Here is a 25,417-nt window from a genome sequence, read left to right on the forward strand (position 1 = left end):
CTCTCTTTGATAGAAGTCGGGGCTGGTAACACAAGAGTCTGTGGAGAATGGACTGTAAGACCATCCTGCTAATATGAAGGGCTAGTATCGTGGCTGTCCATGAACACAGCTGCTGTCAAAACAGTCGTTTTTCTGCCTTTTATAACAAATACAATCCAGAAATGCTCAGCAGCACTAGCATCCTTGGATGGGGTTAGCTATGTGAACGGAGCGTGTGCAGCACCTACAGAACGTAAGGCTCTGAATGGCTAACGAAAACATTATTTTTCTCATGAACCATACTTCCTACCCAAATCAAATATAAGACCAGGCTGCACTGACCAGGGAAATCATGAATTTCAAGCCCTCTCTACACTGGCTGGGGAAGTGTGGTTCACTACGAAAAATGCTAGCACATATTCACTGGTCAGTGTAGACTCGTCCTTCTTTACTTTGTTCTCCTGTGATGGATTATTGCAATATTGTAGTTTGGGCTTCAGTGCAGTGTCTTCAAAGGGAAAAGATATGGTTATTTCTCATCAAACAGAACGACTTACAGGGCTGCCTTAAGTGGGGGAGGAGGGAAGGGGGAGTATCCTAGAGGCTTGTTTGCCAGGGAGACAGCAGGAATAGCCGCAGCTCTGTTATTAGTGTGTGTGCATGAGAGTGTGTGTATATGTGTATGTGTCTGTGTCTGTGTTCCTGTTAGTATGTGTATCTGTGAAATCAAATTCAGTTTGATTCAATAATACTTTATTGGCATGCCATGCTGTACAAATATTCCCAGAGCAAAAGAAATAGACCCCCTTAGGTATCTGTAAATGGCAGGTACAACCTGCCCAGAATGTGGCATTGTTCTGTGTCTAGGGTTTTATCCCATGTATTCATTCCTGATCCTGGTTTTGTACTTTTTTAATGGTGACTTCAAGTGATCTGCTGGCAGGATACTACGCCGAACAGTTCCATCTCCAAAATCTGTCTCCCTGGGTCAGAGTTTGTTTGGGTTTTTTGTTTTTATTTAATTTAATTTGTGTTTGTTTTATTTTGTTTTCCCCTCAATGCTTTTTGATAACAAAATTTTATGATTCCTGATAATTTGGTGAAATATCTTTCCCAAACTCGCTCATATTTTGGATGTTGAGATAGGAAGCATCACTCCATCTCTATTTCACTGGTCGTTCAGATCCTCCTCTTTCAATTTGGACTGTTGCTTGTGTCTTCCTGTTTCTACTTCTAGTTTATGGTCACTGATTCGGTATTTGGTGAGAGTTTGCCTGAGCTTTGCACATTTCACTGTAGTGAGGTAGTCTGCTACTGTGATAGAGTGAGAAGTCTAGCCTGTTGTTGTCTATATATCTGTTCTTCACAGTGTTTTGTTACTGATGGTTTGAGTATTGTTCTAGCAGCTTGACCATTTTGGGTGGGGTTGTTTCTTTCATAGAGAGAGAATTATGCAGCCCAGAGAGTGGAAGTATATAGATCATACTTTCATTTAGGTTTAATGTTTGATCCTCTGAATCTTTGCAGTGGAGGGAGTGTTTGCTGCTTTGGTTGGGATGGCATCAGAATTGAATGTTTTTAGCAGTAGTTTTATTGGAGTGCTGTGTCTACCTAGTGGTTTCTTAACATAATATAAGGCCCACAGAATTTTTTTCTTGTAGTGCTTTTATAGCCAATCTGAAGTTCACTGACATATCTACTATGAGGCCCAGATATGTGTAACTTAAGGAGTGTTCAATTTTCACATCTCTGTTATAAAATTTCATTCTGTTTTGTTTACAGCTTTTTCTGTTTTTTCCAGGTTAACCCTGGAGGGCCCATGTATTGCAGTAGGTTTCTAGCTGATGTAGGCTTCTTTGTAGACTGTAGATCTTGTGTAGGAGACAGTATTTCAAGGAATCAGCCTACAGTAAACTTTTCATCTCTGAGTTGTTTAGTTGGAGTCCAAGGTTTGGGGAGTTTTGCAAAGAGGTTAGTAGATCTTATGTTGGAAAGTGTTGCACTGAGATTACATCCCTGTTTTACTTCTTCTTGCTTATGGTTTCTGCTTCCATGATGGTTATTTTTTATCCTATATATGATGGATTCATACATGGATTGAATTAAGTAATATATTTTTCCATGATTTCTATTTTATACCAATTTACAGTTCAATCTTAGGTGCCAAAATGAGTCAAAAGCTCTGCACTGTCAACTTCAAGCATTTAAAAATCACGAGTCAGGCTCAGGCCCCAAAAAAATCAAGTGATTTTAATAACATAATATATTTTGGTTTCCTTTTATTGCCTTCTGGTTTCTGAGCCTTTAGGGTACAGTCAGGTCACATTTTCAAGCTTTACTTTGCAACCATAAGGTCTACAAACCTTTTTTTCTCCCATGAAATCTGAGATTTTCACATAATAACCTGTCTACAGGAGCTGGGGCTTTAAGAAAAACAGCATATATCATGAGACTCACAATAAGATCACGAGAGTTGGCAACAATCTATTTTAAAGCTATATTAAAGTCTGTAAAGAAAGCAGATATCTTTCTACTATTTTTTTCTGGGTGTCTGGAATAAATATATTGTGGGTTGGGTTTGTTTTTTACTTCACAGAGGAAACCAATTTGATTTTCATAGATTGTGGTGTTATTGGTCTGGTATTTTATTATCATTTGGGGTCTCAGTCCTGCACTATTGAAGACAATGGTAGTTTTCCAGCTGTCTTCAACAGCATAGAATCATGCCCTTATTGAGGATGCTATAGAACAGTTTACTGATCCTGCACCTAAAAGAGAAACCTCTGTAGCTGTTGGGGTTAAGGACATTTGTGCCCACCCCCGCCCATCTCCTGGTCTGCTCCAGACAGCTGTTTGGGAAAAGGGATTCAACTATGTGCTCACCTCCACTCAAGCAGAGCCAATCAAATTCCTACCTACTCTCCCCTGGGCTCCCATAGCCCAGCAGGGAAGCAAGCAATAGAGCAGCCTGAGCAGTTCTTTCCTTCCTCCCCTGTGCAATGCAGCAGGCAGCCAGCAGGGGAGCAACTGAACAGGTGAAGCAGAGAAGAGGAAGCAGCTGTTCAGAGCAGTGGCACTGGAATGCTTTTAATAGTGGGGGTGCTGAAAGCCAGCCCCCTTACCCCTGTCCCATCCCCCCCAAGCTGGGGCCAGGAGCAGGCAATGTCTCCAGGAGGGGGACCCGGAGAGGGGTAAGGGGGCCAAGGCTGGGACCACAGCTGGGGGGCGGGTGTGGGGCCGGTAGCTGGGACCCCAGGCATGGGACCAGCAGCCAGGACCCCAGGCAAGGGGCTGGCAGTGGAGCCCATGTGCGGGGCCGAGAGCAGAGCCCACGTGTGATGCTGGCAGCCAGGAGCCCACATGCAGGATCAGGAGCAGCAGAGCCTGGGCACGGGGCCGGCAGCCGGGATCCCTCCTGCAAGGCCGGGAGCGGAGCCCCATGTGAAACCTGCAGCACCCCCCACACTCCTAGTTCCCACGCCTATGATTCAGAGTGCTCTTTGCTTGTCCTAGGGCTGCAGGTGGGAGGCAGTTGGGCAGACAATCCCCTTTCTCCTCCCCATGGTGACAGAACTGGTTCAAACTCATCAGGTTAAAAATTTCAGAGCTCAGGGATCATATTTTCAAATTGTAACCAAATACAAGTTTTCTTTTTAATGCTGTTGCCCTTGAGAGCCACAACTTAGTGCCTTGAAAGCCACTGATTGGACACCAGGACTTTACAGCATTTACTTGCTGTTTCTTATGGCCACTGTGGCAGTGGGCAGGGCTATCTTTGCCTAGCCAGGTCTCCTGTGGTATGGTCATGTCATGGCATTCTGAATAAATCAGAGATTTAGGGCTTGTGTCCAAAGATCAAGGGCAGTCTTGTCTTCCAGCTACTTATAGCACATGAGGTCATTTTCATAATTTTGTGAATAGTAATTTATGCCTAGAGTTGTGAAGAGCATCCAGAATATGGAAGTGAGAGTTTACTACATCGTGTGTGTGTATTACTATATAATATATTATATATAATATATAATGTATATAATATTTCTATAATATCGTTATCTGTCTTCTTACTGTATTCAGGTTTGGTTATGCATGTTTCTACTACTATGGGCCCATTGCTAGTGATGGGGCTAGGGCTGTATCTTGAATTGATGCTCTGGAGTTTTTCTGTGTAGGTGGTGATGCGGGGGAAGTCTCTGAAACGTTCTGTTGTCCAGTTCTGAGCCGAGTGGTCTTATTGGCTCTAGGGTCAGGGCTACATCTTTAATTAGACTAGCAATTATTCCTATTCCTATCCCTGCTTTGCTCAAGAGTACCTTGTCACATAGGTGATTTTTTTGTTGTCTGTGTCACTGTGCGTCAGTGTCAGCATATGCGTGTGAGTGTTAATGTATGTGTGCCAGTTTTGCTGTACAGCAGCGTGTGTATCTGTCACTGCATGTGTCAAGAATGGGGAGAGTTATGTGTGCAGCAGTGTGAGTGTGATTGTCACTGCCTGTCAGTATGGGGGGTGTCATTGTCACCATGCATGTCAGTATTGGTGTATGTTTGTGGGTGCAGCAGTGTGTGTGTGTGTGTGTGTGTGTATGTGTATGTCAGTGTCACTCCATGTCAGTATTGCTGTGTGTATCAGTGTCACTCCATGTCAGTATTGCTGTGTATCTGTGTCAGTACTGGGGTTGTCAGTGTCAGTAGCTGTAAGTGGTGTGTGTGTGTATGTGTGTGTGTGTAAATATCAATGCATGAGTCAGTATTGGGAGTGTGTCATTGTCACTGTGTATGTCAGTGATAGGGTGTCAGTGTCATTGGGTAGCAATGTGTGTTGGTGTGTGTGTGATTATGACTGTGTGTGTCAGTACTGGTGTGTGTGTAGTAATGTGCATGGGTCAGTTTCACTGCATGTCAGTGTCATTGGGTGTCAATATGTGTTGGGGGTGGGTGTTATTATGACTGTGTCAGTACTGGTGTGTTGGGGTGTCAGTGTCAGTTTATTGGGGGTGTCAGTGTCACTGCGTAGCAGCGTGTGTTGGGGATCAGTGTTTATCAGTATTAGGGTTTCAGTGTCTAGGTAACAATATGTGTTGGGGGGGTGTCAGTATCACTGGGTAACAGTATGTGTTGGGGTGTCAGTGTGTGTCAGTGTTAGGGTGTCAGTGTCACTGGGTAGCAGTATGTGTTAGGGTGTCAGTGTGGTGTCAGGGTTGGGGTGTCAGTGGGGTAGCAGTATGTGTTGGGGTGTCAGTGTGTCAGGGTTGGGGTGTCAGTGTCACTGGGTAGCAGTATGTGTTGGGGTGTCAGTGGGGTAGCAGTATGTGTTGGGGTGTCAGTGTGTCAGGGTTGGGGTGTCAGTGTCGCTGGGTAGCGGTATGTGTTGGGGTGTCAGTGTGTCAGGGTTGGGGTGTCAGTGTCACTGGGTGGCGGTATGTGTTGGGGTGTCAGTGTGTCAGGGTTGGGGTGTCAGGGTCACTCGGCAGCAGCACGTGTTGGGGTGTCAGCGTGGGTGGGTGCCTTTCTATGGTCCTGCATCTCTCCAGGCTGCTGCCCGTCCAGGTGCTGCTGCTGCACACACAGTCTCCATGGGAACTCGAGTGGCCGCGGCGCGGTGCGGGGCGGGGAGGAGGAGGATGCGCTCAGCCTTCTGCTGCTGCTGCTGCTGCTGCCGGGCCTGCCCCAGCTCCGCTCCCTGCTCTGCCCCCCTCCCCTCCCTTCCCCTCCCCTCCCCACCCAGAGACTCCACCAATCCGGAGAGGCGCCTCCGAGCCCTGCCGGCGCTGGAGGTATTTCAGTGTTACTATAGGAACAGGAGGGGTGGGAGGCAGGGAGAGCCTCCCCCCCACGCCGCCCCATAGGGCCCTGAGTGCCAGTCCGGGCCCTGAATCAATTAACCCAGCAGCCGCCGTGGCGGAGCCGGGAGGCGGGGGAGGCAGCCGCAGAGACGCAGCCAGAGCAGCATGGCCCCCGGCCCATCCTGCGTCTCGCTGCAGCCTCCGCAGCCGGCTCGGGCAGAGCGCAGCCTCCGCAGCGGGGCTCCAGCTGGCCCTGCCCCAGCGGCACACCCTGCAGCAGCGGGGACGGGGAGAGCAGGGCTGCTCCTTTCCTCCCCCCGGGGAGCGGGGCCTGTGGCACAGATGCTGGGACGGGAAACCCTCGTGCCACACGGAGCCCCTTGGGGCGGACTTTCATGCCCTCCTTGTGCCAGGGCCACGGCTTCTCCCGCAGTGTTACCCCGGGGGAGGAGCCCCCTTCCCCTCTCTAAGGGAGCCTTGGTCAGCCCCACACAAAGGCCGGCGACGTTACACTGCTGCTCCCCCTGATGTTACAGGGAGGGTCCCATTCCCAATCCCACTCCTTTGTTTTAATGAGCGGCGCCCCCTGAGTGGGTCAGACCAACCTAGAGAAAACCACTAGAGCAGCCAGGCAGGGCATATGGCCCCCTTTTAAGCTGCCAGCAACAAGCTCTTTGATTCACCCGGTCGTCTCTCTCTCCCAAGGTGTATGCTAAACACAGGGTGTGTGAGATCAGTTTCTAGGTTATTATCCGGCTGTTGAACGCACAGGCAGGGAGAGGTGCTTGTAGGGGACAAACGTTGTGTACTATGCAAGAGCTATCGTATAGGAACTATATTTTCAACAAGAATTCTGGACTGTACCTAGCTTAGGAAACCCTATAGCACTTATTTACCGTACCATATGGCTATAGGGGGAGGGGAGGGGAGGAAGAAATGTCTGCCAATTGCTAAACCAGTGGCAGATATATGTATTTCTCAGTTCATTCATTATATCCACAAGTCATAGTCACACATAATGAATGTTTCACAGGTAAGAAAAATAAAATTATTCCCATTAATTTCAATTGATAATTTAGGCATAATTTAGATATTTGTTTATGGAAATTTCAAGGTTTTTACACCAATTAGGGTTGAGATGCTTTCCTCTTACTGTGTTTAAATGGCTCCAGAAAACACATCAATATAACAAGTAAAGGTTTGTTCTTAATACCATGCTCAAAAGACAATAATGATAACACTCCCATTTTTATTTTATACACAAAAAATTAACCAGATTGACATTTGGTAATTGTTCCTGAATCATGTTCCTACTTCTGTTAATATCTATGCAGATCTTATAGTCATTTAAAGAATATATAGGATTTAGCTTTATTTTAAATGATAAAATGTTTATGCTTGTAAAGAAAAAACATGCAGCATATGACCTTAGAGTATAGTACTAAAAATAAATTCAAAGGGGTATGTTAATGCAAAATTGAACATGCAAAAAGTTAGAAAATTCAATTATGGTTCCCACAGCAACTATAGCTTGGCCACGGCACACACATGACAGATGCAATATTTTGGGGGCTGTGCTGTTAAATATATGTTTTAATATGACTAAGTTAATGTTTTGGTAGTAATCTTAATCTTTGAATTTCCTGCAGAACTTCTCTCTTCTTGTCAGTATTTCCTTAGTCTTGTCTGGATTCAGCATTAGCCAGCCAGGTGTAAATTTTGAGTAAATTATTGAGAATGCTGGGAGATGGTGCTGTTTACCTTTGACATAAAGAGATGGTGTTGCCTATATACTATTCATACTTTAGCCCATGTTGTTTCACCAGCTTTTCCAGTGATTAAAAAATAGATGTTGAATAACAGGAAGAGATAACTGATCCTTGCTGAATAATATGGGGGAAAGGAATAGTTGCCCATAATGATCCTCTGGTTCAGTTTGAGAGAAAGAACCTGAACCATTTAAGGGCATTCACATTTGAGGTTTCTTTTTGGGATGGGCATATTTGGTATCCAGTGTCATAGGTACATCATGAGGAGTACAGATGTATTTTCTTTGTCTCTTGGCAGCAAGAGATCTTCTCCCTACTTTACAGAAGCCCTTAGCACATGGCCAGGGAGCCATGACTGACTCAGCTGCACGCAGCAGAATCCTAATCTGCTTCCAAAGAGTTCCAGGTGTGAATAGAATCACTGTAAAATGGCTCAAGCCCTCTGTGGTGTGGAAGCTGGGTGCTCCTGAAAATCTGACCCTGTATATTCTTTAAAAAGTAATGAAAGTGCTGACAGCCAAATACTATTGTGGTAATGTGTAGTATTATGAGCAAGTTACTGCCATTTGTATTACCACCTAGAATTTTTAGAAGTATTAGTGCCCAATTCTGCTTCTATTGAAATCAGTGGGATTTTGATAGTGACTTCAGTAGGAACAGGATTGGGTCCTAAAACAGTAAATTTCAGATTACAATGGTATTGTTATTCAGTAATTCCTAAATTCAGTCATTCTGGCCTTGGAAATTTTATAAAATTAACATGCAAATGATTTCAACTAAAATCAGCATATTTACCATATTTCCACTCTCATCATGTACAAAATTTTGTTTAGATAAATAATAAGACAGATAAGTTATTGCTCCAGATGGTGGTGGGTGGATTGGACCTAATAGATTCTCCAGTTAATTGATTTTTTAAATTTTATTTTACAGTAGCCTAGATTTAGAAGCCCACTTGTAGATCTCCTCTTGAGTGCAGCTTAGGCTGGTTACTCACCAAAATAATATGCTTTCCAATCAAAGATCAAAAAATTAAAATGCAGGCAGCTTAGTGGTTCAACTAACTAATGTTACACAAGTGTACTGATCCTACTCCCCATAGATGATACATACATTTGACGCTCAGCTCTTGCAGTTGGGCTGGAATGCAAAATTAGAAGCAGCAGGCCTCAAGGTCTGGAAGTACAGACAGTGTACAGAAACAAAAATCTATGGCTATTAGTAAATGACAGTCGGCAATTTGCAGGCAAAAATGACAAGAATTGAAGAAGAAAATGGGTAACACAACACATATCAAATGGGTATTAGTGCTATTATCTCACTGTATCTGAACATATTCCTAAACTACAAAGTGGTACATAACCTTGTGTAACCTATCACTTAAATCACCTTCTGTACCAAGTCTCTGCAGGACAAGTAATGTGACACCAATTTTTAAAAAGGTTCCAGAGGCGATCCTGGCAATTACAAGCCAGTAAGCCTAAATTCAGTACCAAGCAAATTGGTTGAAACTACAGTAAAAAACAGAATTATAAGACACATAGATGATGGTTGTTGGAGGAAGAGTCAACATGGCTTTTGTAAAGGGAAATCATGCCTCATCATTCTAATAAAATTTTTGAGGTCAACAAACATGGACAAGGATGATCCAGTGGATATAGTGTTCTTGGACTTTCAGAAAGCCTTTGACAAGGTCCCTCACCAAAGGCTCTTAAGGCAAATAAGCAGTCATGGCATAAGAGGGAAGGTCCTCTCTTGGATCAGTAACTGGTTAAAAGGCAGGAAACAAAGGGAAGGAATAAAATTGTCAGTTTTCAGAATGGAGAGAGGTAAATAGTGGCGTTCCCCAGGTGTCCCCCAGTACTGGGACCAGTGCTGTTCAACATATTCATAAATGATCTGGAAAAAGAGGTAAACAGTGAGGTGGCAAAATTTTCAGATGATACAAAATTACTCAAGATAGTTAAGTCCAAAACAGACTGCAAAGAGTTACAAAGGGATCTTACAAACCTGGTTCAGTGGGCAACAAAATGGCAGATGAAATTCAATGTTGATAAAGGCAAAATAATTTGAAATATGTTGAAAAACATAATCCCAATTATAGATACAACATGATGAGGTCAAAAGTAGCTGTTACCACTCAAGAAAGAGATCTTGGAGTCATTGTGGATAGTTTTCTAAAAATATCTGCTCACTGTGCAATGGCAGTCAAAAAAGTTAAGAGAATGTTAGGAACCATTAGGAAAGCGATAGATAATAAGACAGAAAATATCATAATGCCACCATATAAACCCCTAGTACACCCACACCTGGAATACTGTTTGTATTTCTGATCGCCCCATCTCAAAAAAGATATATTGGAAATGGAAACGGGCAACAAAAATGAATGAAGGTACGGACTGGCTTCCATGGGAGGAGAGACTAAAAAGACTGGGACTGTTCAATTTGAAAAAGACAAGAGCAGATATGATTGAGGACTATAAAATCATGAATGGTGTGGAGAAAGTGCATAAGGAAGTGTTATTTGCCCCTTCACATAACACGAACCAGGGGTTACTCAATTAAATTAATAGGCAGCAGGTTTAAAACAAACAGAAGGAAGTACTTCTCCACAGAATGCACAGTCAATCTGTGGAACTCATTGCCTGGGGATGTTGTGAAGGCCAAAACTATAACTGGGTTCAAAAAAGAATTAGATAAGTTCATGGAGGATAGGTCCATTAATGGCTATTGGCCAAGATGATCAGGGATGCAACCCAATGCTCTGGGTGTCCCTAGGCCTCAGACTGCCAGATGCTTGGACTGGACAACAGTTAGTTAATTGCCCTGTTCTGTTCATTCTCTTTGAAGCATCTGGCATTGACCGCTGTCAGAAGACAGGATACTGGGCTAGATGGATCATTGGTCTGACCCAGTATGGTCATTCTTATGTTCTTAAAGTATACCTCATGTTTATATTCAGGTTTGCACATGTGTGTAAAGAAAAAAAACTTTTGAGTATTAGCAGCAAATACATTCTAGTTAGCTACGAATTTGCTATGATGATGGGTGCTACGCTAATGTATAAAATAAATAATACTGCATTGTTGAGTAATAAACTGAACTTAGAAATAAGATGTGGCAGCATTCATTGTTAGAAGGGCAAATTTCTGCAGAAAAATCTTTAGTGAAAAATGGAAAACTTAATTTTCCCCTCTATTTCCAGTGGTTAGGTAGTTGATAATTTGTGATTGCTCCGTTTGCAGGTAGCATTGTATGCTGGGCTTCATAAACTCTGAGGCTAAAGACCAATAGCCCAAAATATGGAAAACTTCCTTACTTTTTACCTCATTTACTTTATAACTCATTATCTTAATTACTATTATTCTGAATTTGGTACTGTTTGCCATTGGAGCTGCTGTTGCAAAAGCTGTGGAAGAGGGAGAATAGAAAACTTTTAAAATAAACAGAAAAAATGTGTGTGAGGAGAATGTCTAGTTGGAAAGGTGAGAAAAAACTATGTTTCATGTGCTTCAATGCAGGTAAAGTTCAAAAGTCTAAAGCCAATGAACCATTCTCCAACTCAGACCCTCTCGAACAATCAGTGTGAGGATTTTCATAAATAAGAAGTAAGTATACACTTCATTGTGATTGGCTGAGACAATTACAGTAGAATATGTTATAAGCAACGAATAAAGGCCATATTCAGAAGTGGTGTGAGCTACAGCAACTCAGTGAGGTCACTCTGAGGATTACATCAAAGCTAAATTTGCCTGTAAGGGTACGTCTATATTTATCTCCGGATCCGGCGGTAAGCAATCGATCTTCTGGGATCGATCCCGGAAGTTCTCACCGTTGACGCCGGTACTCCTGCTCTGCGAGAGGAGTATGCAGAGTCAACGGGGGAGCCTGCCTGCCGCGTCTGGACCCGTGGTAAGTTCGAACTAAGGTACTCGTAGCTGAAGTTGCATATCTTAGTTCGAAGTGGGGGGTTAGTGTGGATCAGGCCTTAGTGTGCACTGAAATGAATGACATAAAATCAAACCCCTTTAACCATGTGGTACATACATTTATTAGACAATAGCCCCTCACATCGGAATATTTTATGGCAAGGTAAGTAGGGTAATTATAGTTAAATTAATCTTAAAAATATAAAATAAGGAATTTTATTTTAATAGATCATGTTGACACCTTGCTTCACTATCCAATCTGCCACCAGCACTCATTGATATCAATGGACTTATGCATGGAGTAAGCATGGTATACTACTCAGTAGGTGAACTTCACCCCCAGGCAGAGGATCAGTACTAGGCCTATTCATCACTAAAGACCTACAAAAGACCCCAAAGTAGGGTGCATAATCCTTGTGCTATGAAGTTATTTATATGCTTGTGATAGCCCTCTCCCAGTGGTGAATTTCACCCCATGCAAATAAGGGTGGCAGAATTGGGCCCTTAGTAACCTTTTACCCAAATTCATCTTCTTCCCCAACTTCTTACAGTTACAGTTCCTTAATTATTCCATATGTCCTCCTCTGGCTTGCTCACTGCTCCTACTAAGTGAGTTTCATTAAAAGATTAATGAATTATTATAAACTAAACAAATACATTCCACTTTGTTTATTGCCTACTTTCAAACTGCAATGGATGGTGCTAGTTGTTAATTTGTTAAATGCTTATATAAAAAATCACAGATGTCGCTAATATCACATCTCAATATTGTTATATTATTTGGTAAAATTCCCAGATAGATAAATAATGATCAGAAAAGCTAACTTAATCTATTACAATTCTAGAAATTTTTTTTAAAAAAACTTCCTAATATTCGTAAACATGAAGCTAGCTCACTATCTCCTGTTTAAGAACACATTTTCCCACTCTTTTTTGAAAATAGTCTCCATGGTTAAAGTAGACAGGGATGCAGCTAAAGTGGTATTTACAGTTGCATTACTTCATTATCACACTCCTGACCCTAAATCCAGGTGTATTCTTTGCAAAATTAGGATGTTCTGGAGAGAACAACATTGGTATTTGCTACACAGAAGAGCAGCTAGGAAGGAAAAATGTACACTTTATTTAGAGGTGGAAAACTTTGGTTTATATTTTTAAATGCACATTTAACTCCTTAAACGCACATCATGAGCCAAAGTTATCTCTCAGTTACACCAATCCAAACTGTCTGTAGCCTGTATGGTTGCACAGGTAAAACCAACAGAAGAATTTGTCCCAATATTTATTACAAGGACAAATGGGCAGAGTTATAGTCCCCAAATGAATTTGCATTATACATCTTGTTAAAACTCTGATGATTTTGGCAATGAGCATAGCCTCTTGATGTTGTGTGTCCCTACAGACTTATTTTGTGTTAGAACCTTGTTGAGAAATCCTAAATCCAGGCAAAAGGGGGTAAAAATACTTCTTGGAGTTCTGTCTGCCTTTCTCAGGGTTTTGCACTGGCACCTACCACCATAGTATGTGAGTGAAGGATCTGTTGATAGAAAGTGTGACAACTGAAGGGTTTGAATGTTTGCTCTGATTAGAATTCTTTTATACATATGGGAACAATGGCTGTAGAATTTGTTGATTTACTTTTATAAAATGATAGAAAGCTACCAGAAGAGGATATGAAAAACTATCAGTTTCTCCAGTGAAGAGAGAATAGCATGAGTTTTGTACTTACTTTTCCCCTTATTGTATATAGAAAAGTGTAATGGACATGTCATATAAACGCACACCTACATCCCATATTTCCTTCAGATACCTGGGTTATCTACCACCATGGAAAAGACCCCACACTGCCTTCTAGAAATCATCTTTCATTTGAATGAGGTAATTGTGTCTAGTGTTTGCCATTTTTTTCACAAACAATCCTGGTCTGGTTCCTGTCCTTTTCCTGTCATCTTAGTAATAATTAAATAGTATTTCAGCACCAACGAAATATACTAGCACAGCAGCTCTGCAAAAAAAGTTTAGGTGGAAATAACATATATTACCATTAATCAGAGGTGGAGGAACATTTGCTTTGAAGGGGTGGTTGATCATAAACTTTTTGCCCGAGTCACTATCAATGTCACTGTGGATTGACCCATATAGGGTATTGCCAGAACATTACAGCTAACACCTCTTTTCCTCCTCTAGACTAATATCACTTCAGAAACAAATACACAGGAACTGCCATACTGGAACTGACCAGTGATCCATCTAGTCCTTGTTGCCATGGCAGCCTATATAACATGTTTCCAGGGAAAATAGTAAAATAAATCCCCAAACAAAACATAATATACCCGGGCAAAATTACACAGTACTATGCCATGGAATGATTTTATACTCTAACCTCAGCCAATATCAGCATATGTACATGAAACCTACTAGCTGAGGATTAAACCTACTAGTAGAGATAGATCTGAAATGAAAGAATGAAAGAGGGGGCCACCAGCATTCTGCAATGAGAAACCCAGACCACAAGAGAGGGAAATGGAAGGGTGCTGGGAGTTTACGAGGAGCTACAGGTTAGTTATAGATTTGTCTAATAGTCCTTCCTTTTACCGATTCTACAGGCCAGAGTGTGACTGACCCTGGTGGAGCTCATTGGGAGAGGACAGAAAAAGACACCTCCCTCTCTGCAATGTCAAGGACTGCTTCAGGTTAATGTTATCACTGATACTAGCAACCCAAAAGGAGGATGGGAGAAACAGGATGAAGGTGGGACCATGACCTTGTCCTTTGCTCTGCCCCAATCAGCAGAGCAGAACTGGCACAAAGGGAGTGCAGGTTGCACCTCTCCAAAGAGTACCGGGAGCTGCCACTCCACTGTATTATCCGCAATAGAAATTTTGATTGAGTCAGTCAGAATTCCTGCAGGAGCTGCAGTGCAGACTTTCTACCCAACTTCCAGAGATTTAAAGCTATGGTCCAGGCCTGTATTTGCTACTTTTTAATGTCAGTTGTCACATATTCCTGTCTGATGGAATAGCATCTGACTGGCCACCTCTACATTATTCACTATCTAATGTACTCCCATCATACTTTCTTTTAACCTTTGCCTTTCAAAGTTATATAATTCTAGTCATTTTAATTTTTCCTCTTTTGGAAGTATCCATGTCTTTAATTAGTTTTGTTGACTTATCTGGACTTTTTTTAATCTCTTCTATATCCCTTTAGAGAAGAGGTAACCAAATTGAACACATTATTAAAATCAAGAGTATACCACTGAATTAATAAGCAGAATATGATTTCCATATTAGTCTCTATCCCCTTCTTAACACAATCTAACAGTTTATTTTTTTTACTCCTACTATGCATTAAGAAGATAGTTCCTAGATATTTTCCCTAAGAAGTTACACATAATCTAGCAACCTCAGGTGTGTTCAAAAACTTTAAATTGTTTCTTTCAATGATTAAAGGGCAATGACACACTATGTGAATTACCTTCCACTAGTCTACAGTGAATTTCATCTGCCATATTTCTTATTTTTCTACTTTTTATGGTACTTCTTTTTTCTCCTCCCAGTGCTCCCTAGCTGACTAACCTAAATAATTTGCATGTCTGCTCCCCACCAGATGTTGATAACCTTGCTATTCACCTGTCTTCCAAATCATTATATATATTGAACTCCATTCCTACCATTATTAATCACTTCCCATGCTGAAAATTGCCATTTATTCCAATCCTTTGTTTCCCATATCTTAACCAGCATTTAGTCTTTCAGGACTTTTTGTCTCTTATGCCATCATTACCAAGGATCCAATCCTGCTCCCACGAAAGTCAGTATCAGACTCATTTTGAGTTCAGTGGAAACAGACTCAGGCCCTAAGTTTCATCTTCTGAATTATTTTATAAAAAGACTTGACAGTCTAAAGTTATATACACCAGTTCCATATTGTGTTAACTCAATGAATTCTAACAGGCTAGAGAAATATAATTAACCCTTGCAGAAGCCTTGCTGGTTTATATCAATCGTGTTATGCTCATCTAAGGACTTATCAACTCTGTAATGATTTTCTTACTGTTTCTTTTCTGGTATTGAAATACAGCTCACAGGTCTATCATTTCTATGAACATCCTTGCCGCTTTTTTATAGATTTTTGGCCACCCCCCAGTTTCATAGCTGTTTTAATGGCAAATGATAAATGTTAATATTTTAATTACTTCATTCTTTAATTCTTCAGAACTCTTGGATTTGTACCAGCCCTGGCGATTTACTGCAATTTATCTTAAGTTGTCCCATCACCTCTTCTAATTATACCTCTATTTCTATCAGTGCCTCAGTTTCATTACCTATAAAGTGTAATCCGGGGATAAGTACTTCCTCATCATTTACAGTGGGGAAGCCTTTGAATGAAATCATTTATTTTCAGTTGAAACTTCTCATGCTCTCTGATTGCTCTTGCAGTCTGGCAAAACCAGTGGCCCTACCACAGGCTTGCTGCTCCTAATGTATTTAAATAATTGTTTAATTGTCAATTCAGGCCTAGAGAATACAAGTCACTTCTAAAAGTTTGATTTTCCACATACCACTAAAATGGCTGTTTTACCAAAAGAGCAGCTTATAATTAAGTATCAGCTACTTGAGTTCTGTGTCTGACTTGAGTTTAGACCGTACACGATTTCACAGGCAATGTTGTGACAAGGTTTTTGGCTAGCAGACATTGAGATTAACCACAACGCATATTTGACCATGTTAGAAATTGTAGTCTGCAGTGAGAGTGATTCAAGTATAAGCGGCCATATTCTCTGAATTTTTTTTTTTTTTTAAAGGAAGCCAAGGCGTAATAGCATTGCTAGTCTGCTGCTAAATCAAAGAGTTTTGGGGAACAACAATTTACAAAACTTTCAGACAGTGAATTTATTGGTAAAATTCTTTCCTGACATTTCCCAATGGAGCTCATTTACAACCTCTCAAGTGAAAATGGTTGAATGAATTTCAGCCTAGTTTCAAATAGGTCATTTAATAAAAATGACCAAAGTTCATATTGTACATTTATGTCTGGAAAAAAGTCTTTGCTTAAGGTGAACTCTGCTATAGATTAGATTTATTAACTAAAATTTCCACTACAGATAGTCCCTTAAATTGATATGTATTCACAGGTACAAGTTAGTGGTTCAAATCTTATATTAAATTTAGGGGACTGTCTTTAGTCCTTATACATATATATCTCCAAATGGCAAGTTACTCAATTTACAAAACTTTGGATTAGGTGTTGAGAACCCTGTACTAATAGACATAAAACTCACACTGAAATGAATGCGTAGGAAGTTGCCATTCATCAGACAAAGAAATGGTGACCTTTAACAAGGTCCCTTATATGTACAAGAATGCCCAACATCATTAATTGTGGCAAGTGTTCCTTGCCTATCTGGATATTTTACCTCAGTGTACCTGTTTAAAAGTGGTCTTTTAAAAGTAGATGCTCATCTACTTAAATAGGGTAAAAAGTATTAGGTGAAAAGGGTGCAAGATCAGGTTCACTCTTGCCAGTAGAGAGTAGCACAAACTGCACAGGCATGTACCAACCTGGCCATCTGCCCTCCTTCAGGGACTTCACCAGTCAGAGGCAGCTTTATCTTCTTCTGGCAGGTCCCTACGAGATTTGCAGAATCAATACATCCCTCAGCCACGCTAGTTGTTCTGTCAATGCTGCCCATTTTGAGAGCTGTGTTGGCCTGCAAGCTACTCAGGAATGAAGTTTCTGTGGTGCCTTGTGCCACCGCATCCAACTTTCTGCTGCCAGGGGCTCTCCACCTAGGTAAATCTGAGCTGTAGAATCAGGAGTTTCAGTGTTCTCTTGATGTTTCCTAATCTTTCTCCATATACCTCCACAATTTTCTCTTCACCATTTGTGCTGCTTCCTCTGCCAGCTAGCTCTTCTTTTTGTCTTCTGGCTGTGCCAACTCTCATCAGCTGCCTCCTGCACTTTGGTGTAGGCTTAATGCCCAAAGAACAGTGGAGAATCAAGTCCACTTTCTCCAATTTAATATTCCAAGCAAAGTTCCAAAATTTTGCATAAATTAAACTGGCAACTTATTTTTGGAACGCTGCTTCTACAAGACATTTGCTGGAGAAAAATGGGGACCAAGAACTGTGTTACAGACTTGGACTTTCATGCCAGATGTTGGCTCTTTATTGGGGTGATTAATTTTTTATAAGGTCAGTGGGTGTCTGACTGTGTTGTATGTTGTATGTATAAATATGTATAAAATGGAGATATCAGTAGTGACTTTTGTTCAGATAAAGTTACACGTACAGGAAGACTAAAATTCTTGTTTCATACTGAAGTGATTTAATTTGGTTTCTAAATTTGGCACACTATTCAAAGAACAACAATATTTTGTATTTAATCTTAAAATAAAATAGTTTCTAATTTTACAGAGGAAACATTTACAGATGCTTTCTTTTCGAAAATTTGCTCTGTTTTTCCTCACACTTCTTTGTATAATTCTAGCTAAACAAACACAGTTACCACAAACTCCAAAATATCACACACATAAACACACACACAACATCTTAAATATACGCCACTTTTGACATTTTAATTTTAATGACATAGGTTTTCATGAATAAAGAGAATGTCTAATTGAGCTACATAAAAAATAATCATCTGAACTCTTTAGTTCTATCAGCTATGTCCATTTTCTGACACTACCTGTACGCCTTCCTGATTCCTCAGCTCCACTACTCACAGAGACCATTAGCAGACCAGGAAGCAAGCTGGGCAGTAGAGATATAGGGAGTGGGTAAGAGGAATGGGGAGCTGTGAAGGGCTGAGTAAAGATGTGGTTGTGAGGGGAAGGTGAATGAGCAAGACATCGCAGGATATGAGGGGTTGAGTGGAGCTTTCGAGAAATGGGAAGCATTTAGTAGGACTATGAACTACTGCACAGGTGTACTCTGGGATAAATTACAGCCAACCTTCAACATCACTCTCTTGATTACATTGTTTCACCTTTATGTGGTACTTACATACGTTATATTTTGGTAGTTCATTAGGGTATAGCACTACCAACATATATTTTCCAAACTCTTTTGATCACCTTTAATACTAACTGCTACAAAAATAAAGAGAAAAGTATTGAAATGACGCTGCACACTTTTAGATTGCCATAAAGTGTCCCACAAGATGAAAATAATTGAAAATACACAGTAACAATGTCACCTTCTCTTTTAACATACAAACAATTTTTTCTTTAATGTATTTCTTGTATATTAGTATTCATAACCAAAACTGCACCCATCAAATTATAAGATCAGGAAATTACTCCGTGAATAGATAAATGAGGATACAGACTGGTCTATTGAACCCAATAAACCTTAATTTTTAAGCCCCTGATCCTGTAATCAGATCCATTAGTGCAGACCCTTAGCCTGTTTGGAGCTCCATTATTCCGCTAAGGCATATCTTCCTGTAGGGTCAGGATCTAAGGATCTAACTAAAGCCAACATATTTTCGTTTTTGAATGAAGGTTGGTTTTATGGTCCCAAGTGGGAAAAGTATAAAAGAAAATATGGGAAAATGCATACAGAAGGCAAGACTTGATTTCAGTTATTCAGTAACTCCATTGCAGTCAGTGCAGTTACTCCAGATTTACACTATCAGAATCTAGCCCTTGAGCTTCTGTCCCTGTAGATTTCTGTACAAAGTATATTCTGTACATTGGGGCATATCTTACAATCAGTTTGTAGGCAGAATTTCTTATTTAAATGGGGAGTTCTGCTTAAAATCTGATGGTATTTATTGGCCCATTATTTGTTAGCTTATTTTTTTATCAGTTTCTAAATCTGGGAAGATTTTAGGAACCATATTTTTGGCCAGGAATAACACAAACCAAGAAAAATAATACTGATAATTAATTATTATTATTTTGTTCTCCAGTTTTTAATCAGGCAACAGTTTCAGCAAAGTGGATTGACAGAGAACACAAGGAAACCAATCATAACAGTCATTTACACCGTTTAAAAAGATATTACACTAGTAATATTAGTTCTACACATTCATAAGTGATTGTGGGTACCAACCATTAAAGTTTATATTAATTATTGTCAGCCATTTGGCATATTTCTCAATTTAATACTTTTATGTAATGCCTTTAAGTTAGGCATCATTTCACTGTTCTCATAAAGTGCAGCTTGGGCTTAATGAAAAAGAATGTACGACAATAACAGTAACAATGTGAAAAGTAGCAGAAGTAGGATGTTCGCTGGACTGTGTATTCAAATACTTCACTGTGTGTTGTCCCACTCTGGACCTAAAATGGCTGTTTTGCAGGATGTTGTTGCTTGGTGACCAAAAGTGCATCTCCTAGACCACAGAGCGATGTGAACATTCAGAGATTGATTTGTTCCTGTTGCTCTTGAGGAGACCAGGCCAGTAAAATAGAAGAAGCCTACATGTAACTATCTAAATATCCCGCTTGCTTGCATATTTAAGTTGATATTTAAAACAGGCTTGTGATTTTGGGATGCTCACCAAACAAGCAATGGGAAAAATGGAACAAAACCTAGCATGTCACTGCCCATGAAATACAAAAAGTAGACCAAGCCTCAGCTACTCTAAGTCTGCAAGATACCCTTGCTTCAATTAAGTCTGCGTTGTATGTCTAGTCTGTTCCGGTGCAACCTCCCAGTTGCTATCAGTCTCTCTTTCTTTCATTAGAATCAAGTAGTTAATTAGCCCCAGTCTGTCCTCTCCCCTTCTCTCTTTCCCTTTAACGCAGCAGTAATGATGTCTAATTACCAGCAGCAGTGGATTACAGCACCATCAGGAGCAAATCTCTGTAGCTGACAGCAACAAACTTTAGAGCTTCAAGGAGAGAATAATTCCTAACAACGTAGTTGCATATTATTTGCTTATTTTTTAATTTTGAAGTTAAAATTGTAACTTAATCTAAGTAATGCAGAGAGAGTGCTTGTGCTGGCCAGAATTACCATTGATGATTAATTGTACATTAATTACTTCTACCTCTTGAGAGATCAAGTGATGGAGAAAGTTTTTACTCTTTTAGGCTTTGATACTGTTTGTGGCTGTTTCTGTGGGCAGGAGAAGCTCAAATTTCTGTGACAGCAAGACAAAAATGGCATAAGTAAAAACTAAACAATAGGGCTAGTTCTGAATTATCAGAAATGAATAAACTCTTCAATAGTTAGTGTGGATTTCACTAAATGAATGAAAGAGTGGGCTTTTGAGAGCTAAACAATACTAACTTGTAAGGGTGCCATCTGAAAACATCAGCTTACTCCTATATAAAACATAATTTTGAGTTATAGAGTGAAATCCTAGCACCATTTAAGTCAATGGGAGTTTTGTCATTAACTTTAATGGGTCCAGGATTTCACCCATAATATATAAAACAACTCCTTTTGGAGCATTTGGTACTCTTTGGCATATAGTAACATATCAAACAAATAGATGCCACTCTACAGATCTGCTTAAACAATGCTACTTCCCTATGTGAATGGAGTATGAAATTGATTGCATGTGTTTAAGTGGGGGATGACATTTGTTTTTAGTAACTGATAAGTCCTATCTGAATGCTGTGCATACTCTTTTCTTGTTTATTCTGTGAAACAAATTTTGGAAACCAAACACTCAGGCAAATGGAAGTCAGTGGACATTTTACCTGAGCAAAGACTGCAGGATCTGTTACTTAATATTTTATGTTTAATAATTCAATGTAATGCAGAAATACTTCAAGTTTTTATGGCTGTATTATGGTAGCTCTGTTGTCCTACTTTTGTTATGGTGCTTGGTTGGTGGTTATAATATTTATCTGTCTATTGAGAGAGAGATACACAAATATTCATAGGATTCCAAATGCAAGCAGAAGAATTAAGACCAACATTTAAGTAAACACATCAAGAAAGGTTCTAGACACAGGGACCAGAAAAAATCAAGAACAACAAAAAGCGGGGAGGAAATCCAAACCCTCCTGGCCTAGTAAAGATGCCAGACAATGTACAAGTTGGTGACATAAAGAAGTGTTGTTTTTTGAAAGGCCCAGAATCGCTCTACCTTTTACTAAATCTTGAAAAAAATAAAGTTAGCCTTTTTATTCAGACTGTTCATTAATTGAATTTTGCCCCAAAATAAGGAATTTGCTTGCAGTTCTGAACTTGTGATGAAAAGTAAACCCATAAGAAATAAAAGATCTTTCATGCAAGACACTTAAAAAAACACTGCTCCAATTAGTGGAAGAATAAAATAAATCAGCCTAGAAGTATACTTCTATTTGAGATAATTTTTCCTTTGTTCTATGCTTGATTTTCAATTTCCATCCCAAAATCTATTTGATCTACAGAAAATCTCAGGATCAAATATTAATAATCTGCTGTTTAACTCTAGAAAAGTAACATGCCATTCTCCATGTAAAGCCTGGACCTATAGGCAGACCTAGAACCCTTTGTGAATAGAAGAGGTAAGGAGGGAACATAAACATTGCTCAGAACATTCTCTATGGCTTGCCTTTTAACTCCTTTACAAAATTAATTCCACATCTATACTACCTGACAACAGTTACTTTGATGATTAGAAAGAGGACAAATATAAACTAGCACCCCAAATGCCTTGATTTATTAATACTTTGAAGAAGATACTTCTACAGAATCTCCAGATTTTCCCCAGCAACACAAGTTGTAATTAAACCTAGAATACTTTTCAAGAAGCCTTCTGTATTATGCCATCCAGGAGCATATTCATTACCCCAGGATGAGATTTCAATGCAAAAGAAAATATTGTTTATCAAACCAAAATGCCAAAGCAGAAATAAAAGATTGCCTGTGTTTCCATCTTTAGATCCCCAAATAAGGAATCTAGATTCCCTGGGGTAGTTTAGAGGGGGGAAATGATATATTAAAGAGTTCAATATGCAAACCTACTTGTAGCCAATAGTTCCCATCTTCTTAAATAGGAAATTCTGTAGCTCTTGCCACCACCAAGCATAATAGCTCCGCCGCTGTTAGAACTGCGTCTAGCTATTCAGATACAGATCCTGGGAAGGCTGGTGCTACTACTGGATGGCATCAATTGAGTTTAAGCTTTATAGCTGTGAGACTTGAGCAATCCCAGAAAGAGAAACAAAATCTACCATTTGGTCATGTGGAAACCTCTCTTTGTTGATCATCCTCTCCTCGCCTCCTTTAATAAAATAGCAACGCTCCAGAGTCATCAAGGCATATCCCTGCTGCTCTGTGTCTCAGGGGCTGTGGTCTAACAATAAAAAAACCCGATATCCCGGGGAAGCCCCCAAATAAACGACCGGCGCCACATTTGGCTTTGTGCCAGTAAGGATACACCGTGCCCTATCGATCGCAATAGTATATTATGAAAATGTGCCGCTGTAATCGTAATTGTGTGGCCTTTATAGAATGGCAAGACACGCGACAGACACCACACAGCTAAAGGGCCGGGACAATAGCCCTCCCCCCCCCCCAAATAACAGCATAGAGGAAGGGGGGGCAGTGGGGTGCATGATCGCTTTAAATAAAAAGGGCCACAAAGCCCTAACCTGTGCATAATGTGACATGCAAATACAACATGGTGATGACTTAGGGGGAAAGAGAGAAACGGGCCAACTGTGGCTGTCCTCTCTCCCACTATAGGCTGCATTTGTCGACATATAACAAGGAAGACAATTCTCTACTAACCGTGGTTTTGACTGGCACGTACAGCACTTGCTTCCCTCTTCCACCAGCACCATTGACCTCGTCCGAATTGCCGAGCTGGAAGCCTTTAGATTTGACCCAGAATTTAAATTTGGCATTATCCGTGGAGCTCGATTCGGAGCCATTCAAGAGCTGGACGATCCGGTCGTATTTTTTACGGGTCACCGTCTTGGTTTTCCCCGAGTCCCCGTAAGTCCTGAGACACCAGTCTTGAAACTGGCGGTACATGTCCCGGTCGCTGCTCTCCATAATCTCCTACGAGATACCACACACACTACAAAACGGGCCGTGCCTGGATCTTCCAAACGTACTTTGCACCTGTTCACCTAGTGCTCATGAAAAATGCATCCACCACCAAGATGGAATGAGGAGGTCCCGGTGCGAGCAGATCCCAGCTGATTTTTGTTGTTGTTTTTGTTGTGGGCAGGGGGGATGGGTAGGGGGCTAGCAATCAATTCAATAGTGTAGCAATGTTCATTTTTTTAACTGTGCCGGATCACAGAAGGCAAACGGGTCTCGTAGAGGCTTCTCTTATCCTTCTACTGTACGTGATCGCCCTCCAATATTGTGCAAGGCAGGACTATCCCAATGTCTCCAGTAGCGTCTATCCAGAGGGTTTTGATTTATAAATAATTAAAATCCTATCCCTTGGCTTAACAAAAAGAGAAAATAGAATATTGACTCGTATTCTTCTCTCATGCATCAGCTCCACCCGGCTGCACCGGGGATGGTGCAGGTGAAAAAACACCCTCCACCCCAGCCAGCCCTCGCTGCTTTTTCAAAGGGTTTTCTGTGTCTGTCCTGGAGGACCGTGCCTCTCCTAAAGCAGCCTCTGTGCAGGATGGAGGAAACACTGAAGGGCAAATTGGTCTCTGTTCCCTGGCTGTTTTTGCCTTAGATTTCTCTTCTCTGGGCGTTAAAGTACGGGAAAGAAAGAAAGTTCTTACCTGCTATTTTCCTTCCTAACAAATCTCATCTATATTTTTTTATATTTTTATTTTTTTAAACGGTCTGTGAAAATTTCACTTGCTCCTACTCAGTCCCATTGAATTTCAGATGCCCTAATAGGAATTCTCATTTATTTATTTAAAATCCCAGCAGATGGAGGAAAAATATGTACAAGATATGATCAGATATTAGACCAAAGGAGAGAGATCAGTCCCAGGAGGATGTTGGTAAAGAAAAGAAGACGGCTGTCGGTTGGTCTGCCAGTTTAATAATGGTGCTCACACATGTAGGACTCCTCTGGTCTGGGGTTTCCTTGCTAAACTGGCTACAAGGCATTCAAGTAAGTTTGCGAACGGATGCTTAATAGAACCCCCTTATTTTGTTAAGGGATCGATTTTTTTTCTCCCTTTGGCTTTGCCACAGTTTCAAGTCACCCTTGAGATTTCTGATCTCTCTCTTTTCCCCTACCACGTAATGAAGGACACCCCCTTCTCTGGTGAAAGTAGCCAAATTGTTAGCTCCTCTTGACGATCTTCCAAGACAAATGCAGAGTGCAGCTCCTCCATTCAATATCTATTTCCAATCATTAAAAGGAACCAGGAGAAGGGGAGTTCCCATCCTCCTCTCCCAGCGTCTGCAAGATCCCCTGTCTTAGACACACACACACACACACTCCCACTCTGTCTCTGTGTGCTTCAACCCGTCCTGCTCCTGTTCAGCTTCTCTGCTAAACTGGCTGCCAGACAAGTGCACACACATTCCTGGTCCGTTTCACAGCCAGCATTTCCCCATTTTTATATATATATATATATATTCTCTGGTCTCCAGCACGACAGCAAAGTGAAACGCCTCGGCCCCCTGGCGCACCGTGGAGCAGCCTTGTCCCAGGCAGGCACTTGCAAAATGGTCAGCCCCTCCTCCTCCTTCTCCTCCTCCTCCCAGGCTCGCTCTGTTCAGTGGCTCTATTGAAGGTCTCGCGGCGGCTGGAGCCGGGACTGACAGCAGCAGCACAGGCTGAGCGAGAGCAAAGCTCCACACTAAACCTCTCTCCCCCCCGTCGCCCGCGCGCTGATTGGCCAGCGGGACAAAAGTTTCTGTGGAGACGGCTGAGCAGCTACGTGACGGACAGAATTGTCCCATTTAGGGATCCCGGGCAGTGCGCATGCTGCAGGCGGCAGCAGGTTACAGAACGCGGGGCAGGCGGGGCGGCCAGGCAGCAAGGTGGCGCAGGGAAGCAGAGGCGGCTGCAAGCACATCCTCAGCCAGAGCCAGGTGGGGGGATGCAAGGGGAGGGTTTCCATGGAGAT

General features: G+C 41.2%; 1 protein-coding gene across 3 annotated transcripts in view; it reads right to left on the reverse strand.

The window, feature by feature from the left end:
* NOL4 (nucleolar protein 4) overlaps positions 1–23,411 on the reverse strand; it is a 244,731-nt gene extending 221,320 nt beyond the window's left edge. For all 3 annotated transcript variants that reach the window (XM_026647338.1, XM_026647337.1, XM_026647336.1), the window contains exon 1: positions 23,145–23,411. In XM_026647338.1, coding sequence (XP_026503123.1) covers positions 23,145–23,411 — 267 coding nt within the window. The remainder of the gene's footprint in view (positions 1–23,144) is intronic.
* Between the last annotated feature and the right edge of the window lie 2,006 nt (positions 23,412–25,417).

This window comes from Terrapene carolina, unplaced genomic scaffold, assembly GCF_002925995.2.
Source record: "Terrapene carolina triunguis isolate 2854851 unplaced genomic scaffold, T_m_triunguis-2.0 Scaffold58, whole genome shotgun sequence".
In the NCBI taxonomy this organism is placed as follows: domain Eukaryota; kingdom Metazoa; phylum Chordata; order Testudines; family Emydidae; genus Terrapene; species Terrapene triunguis.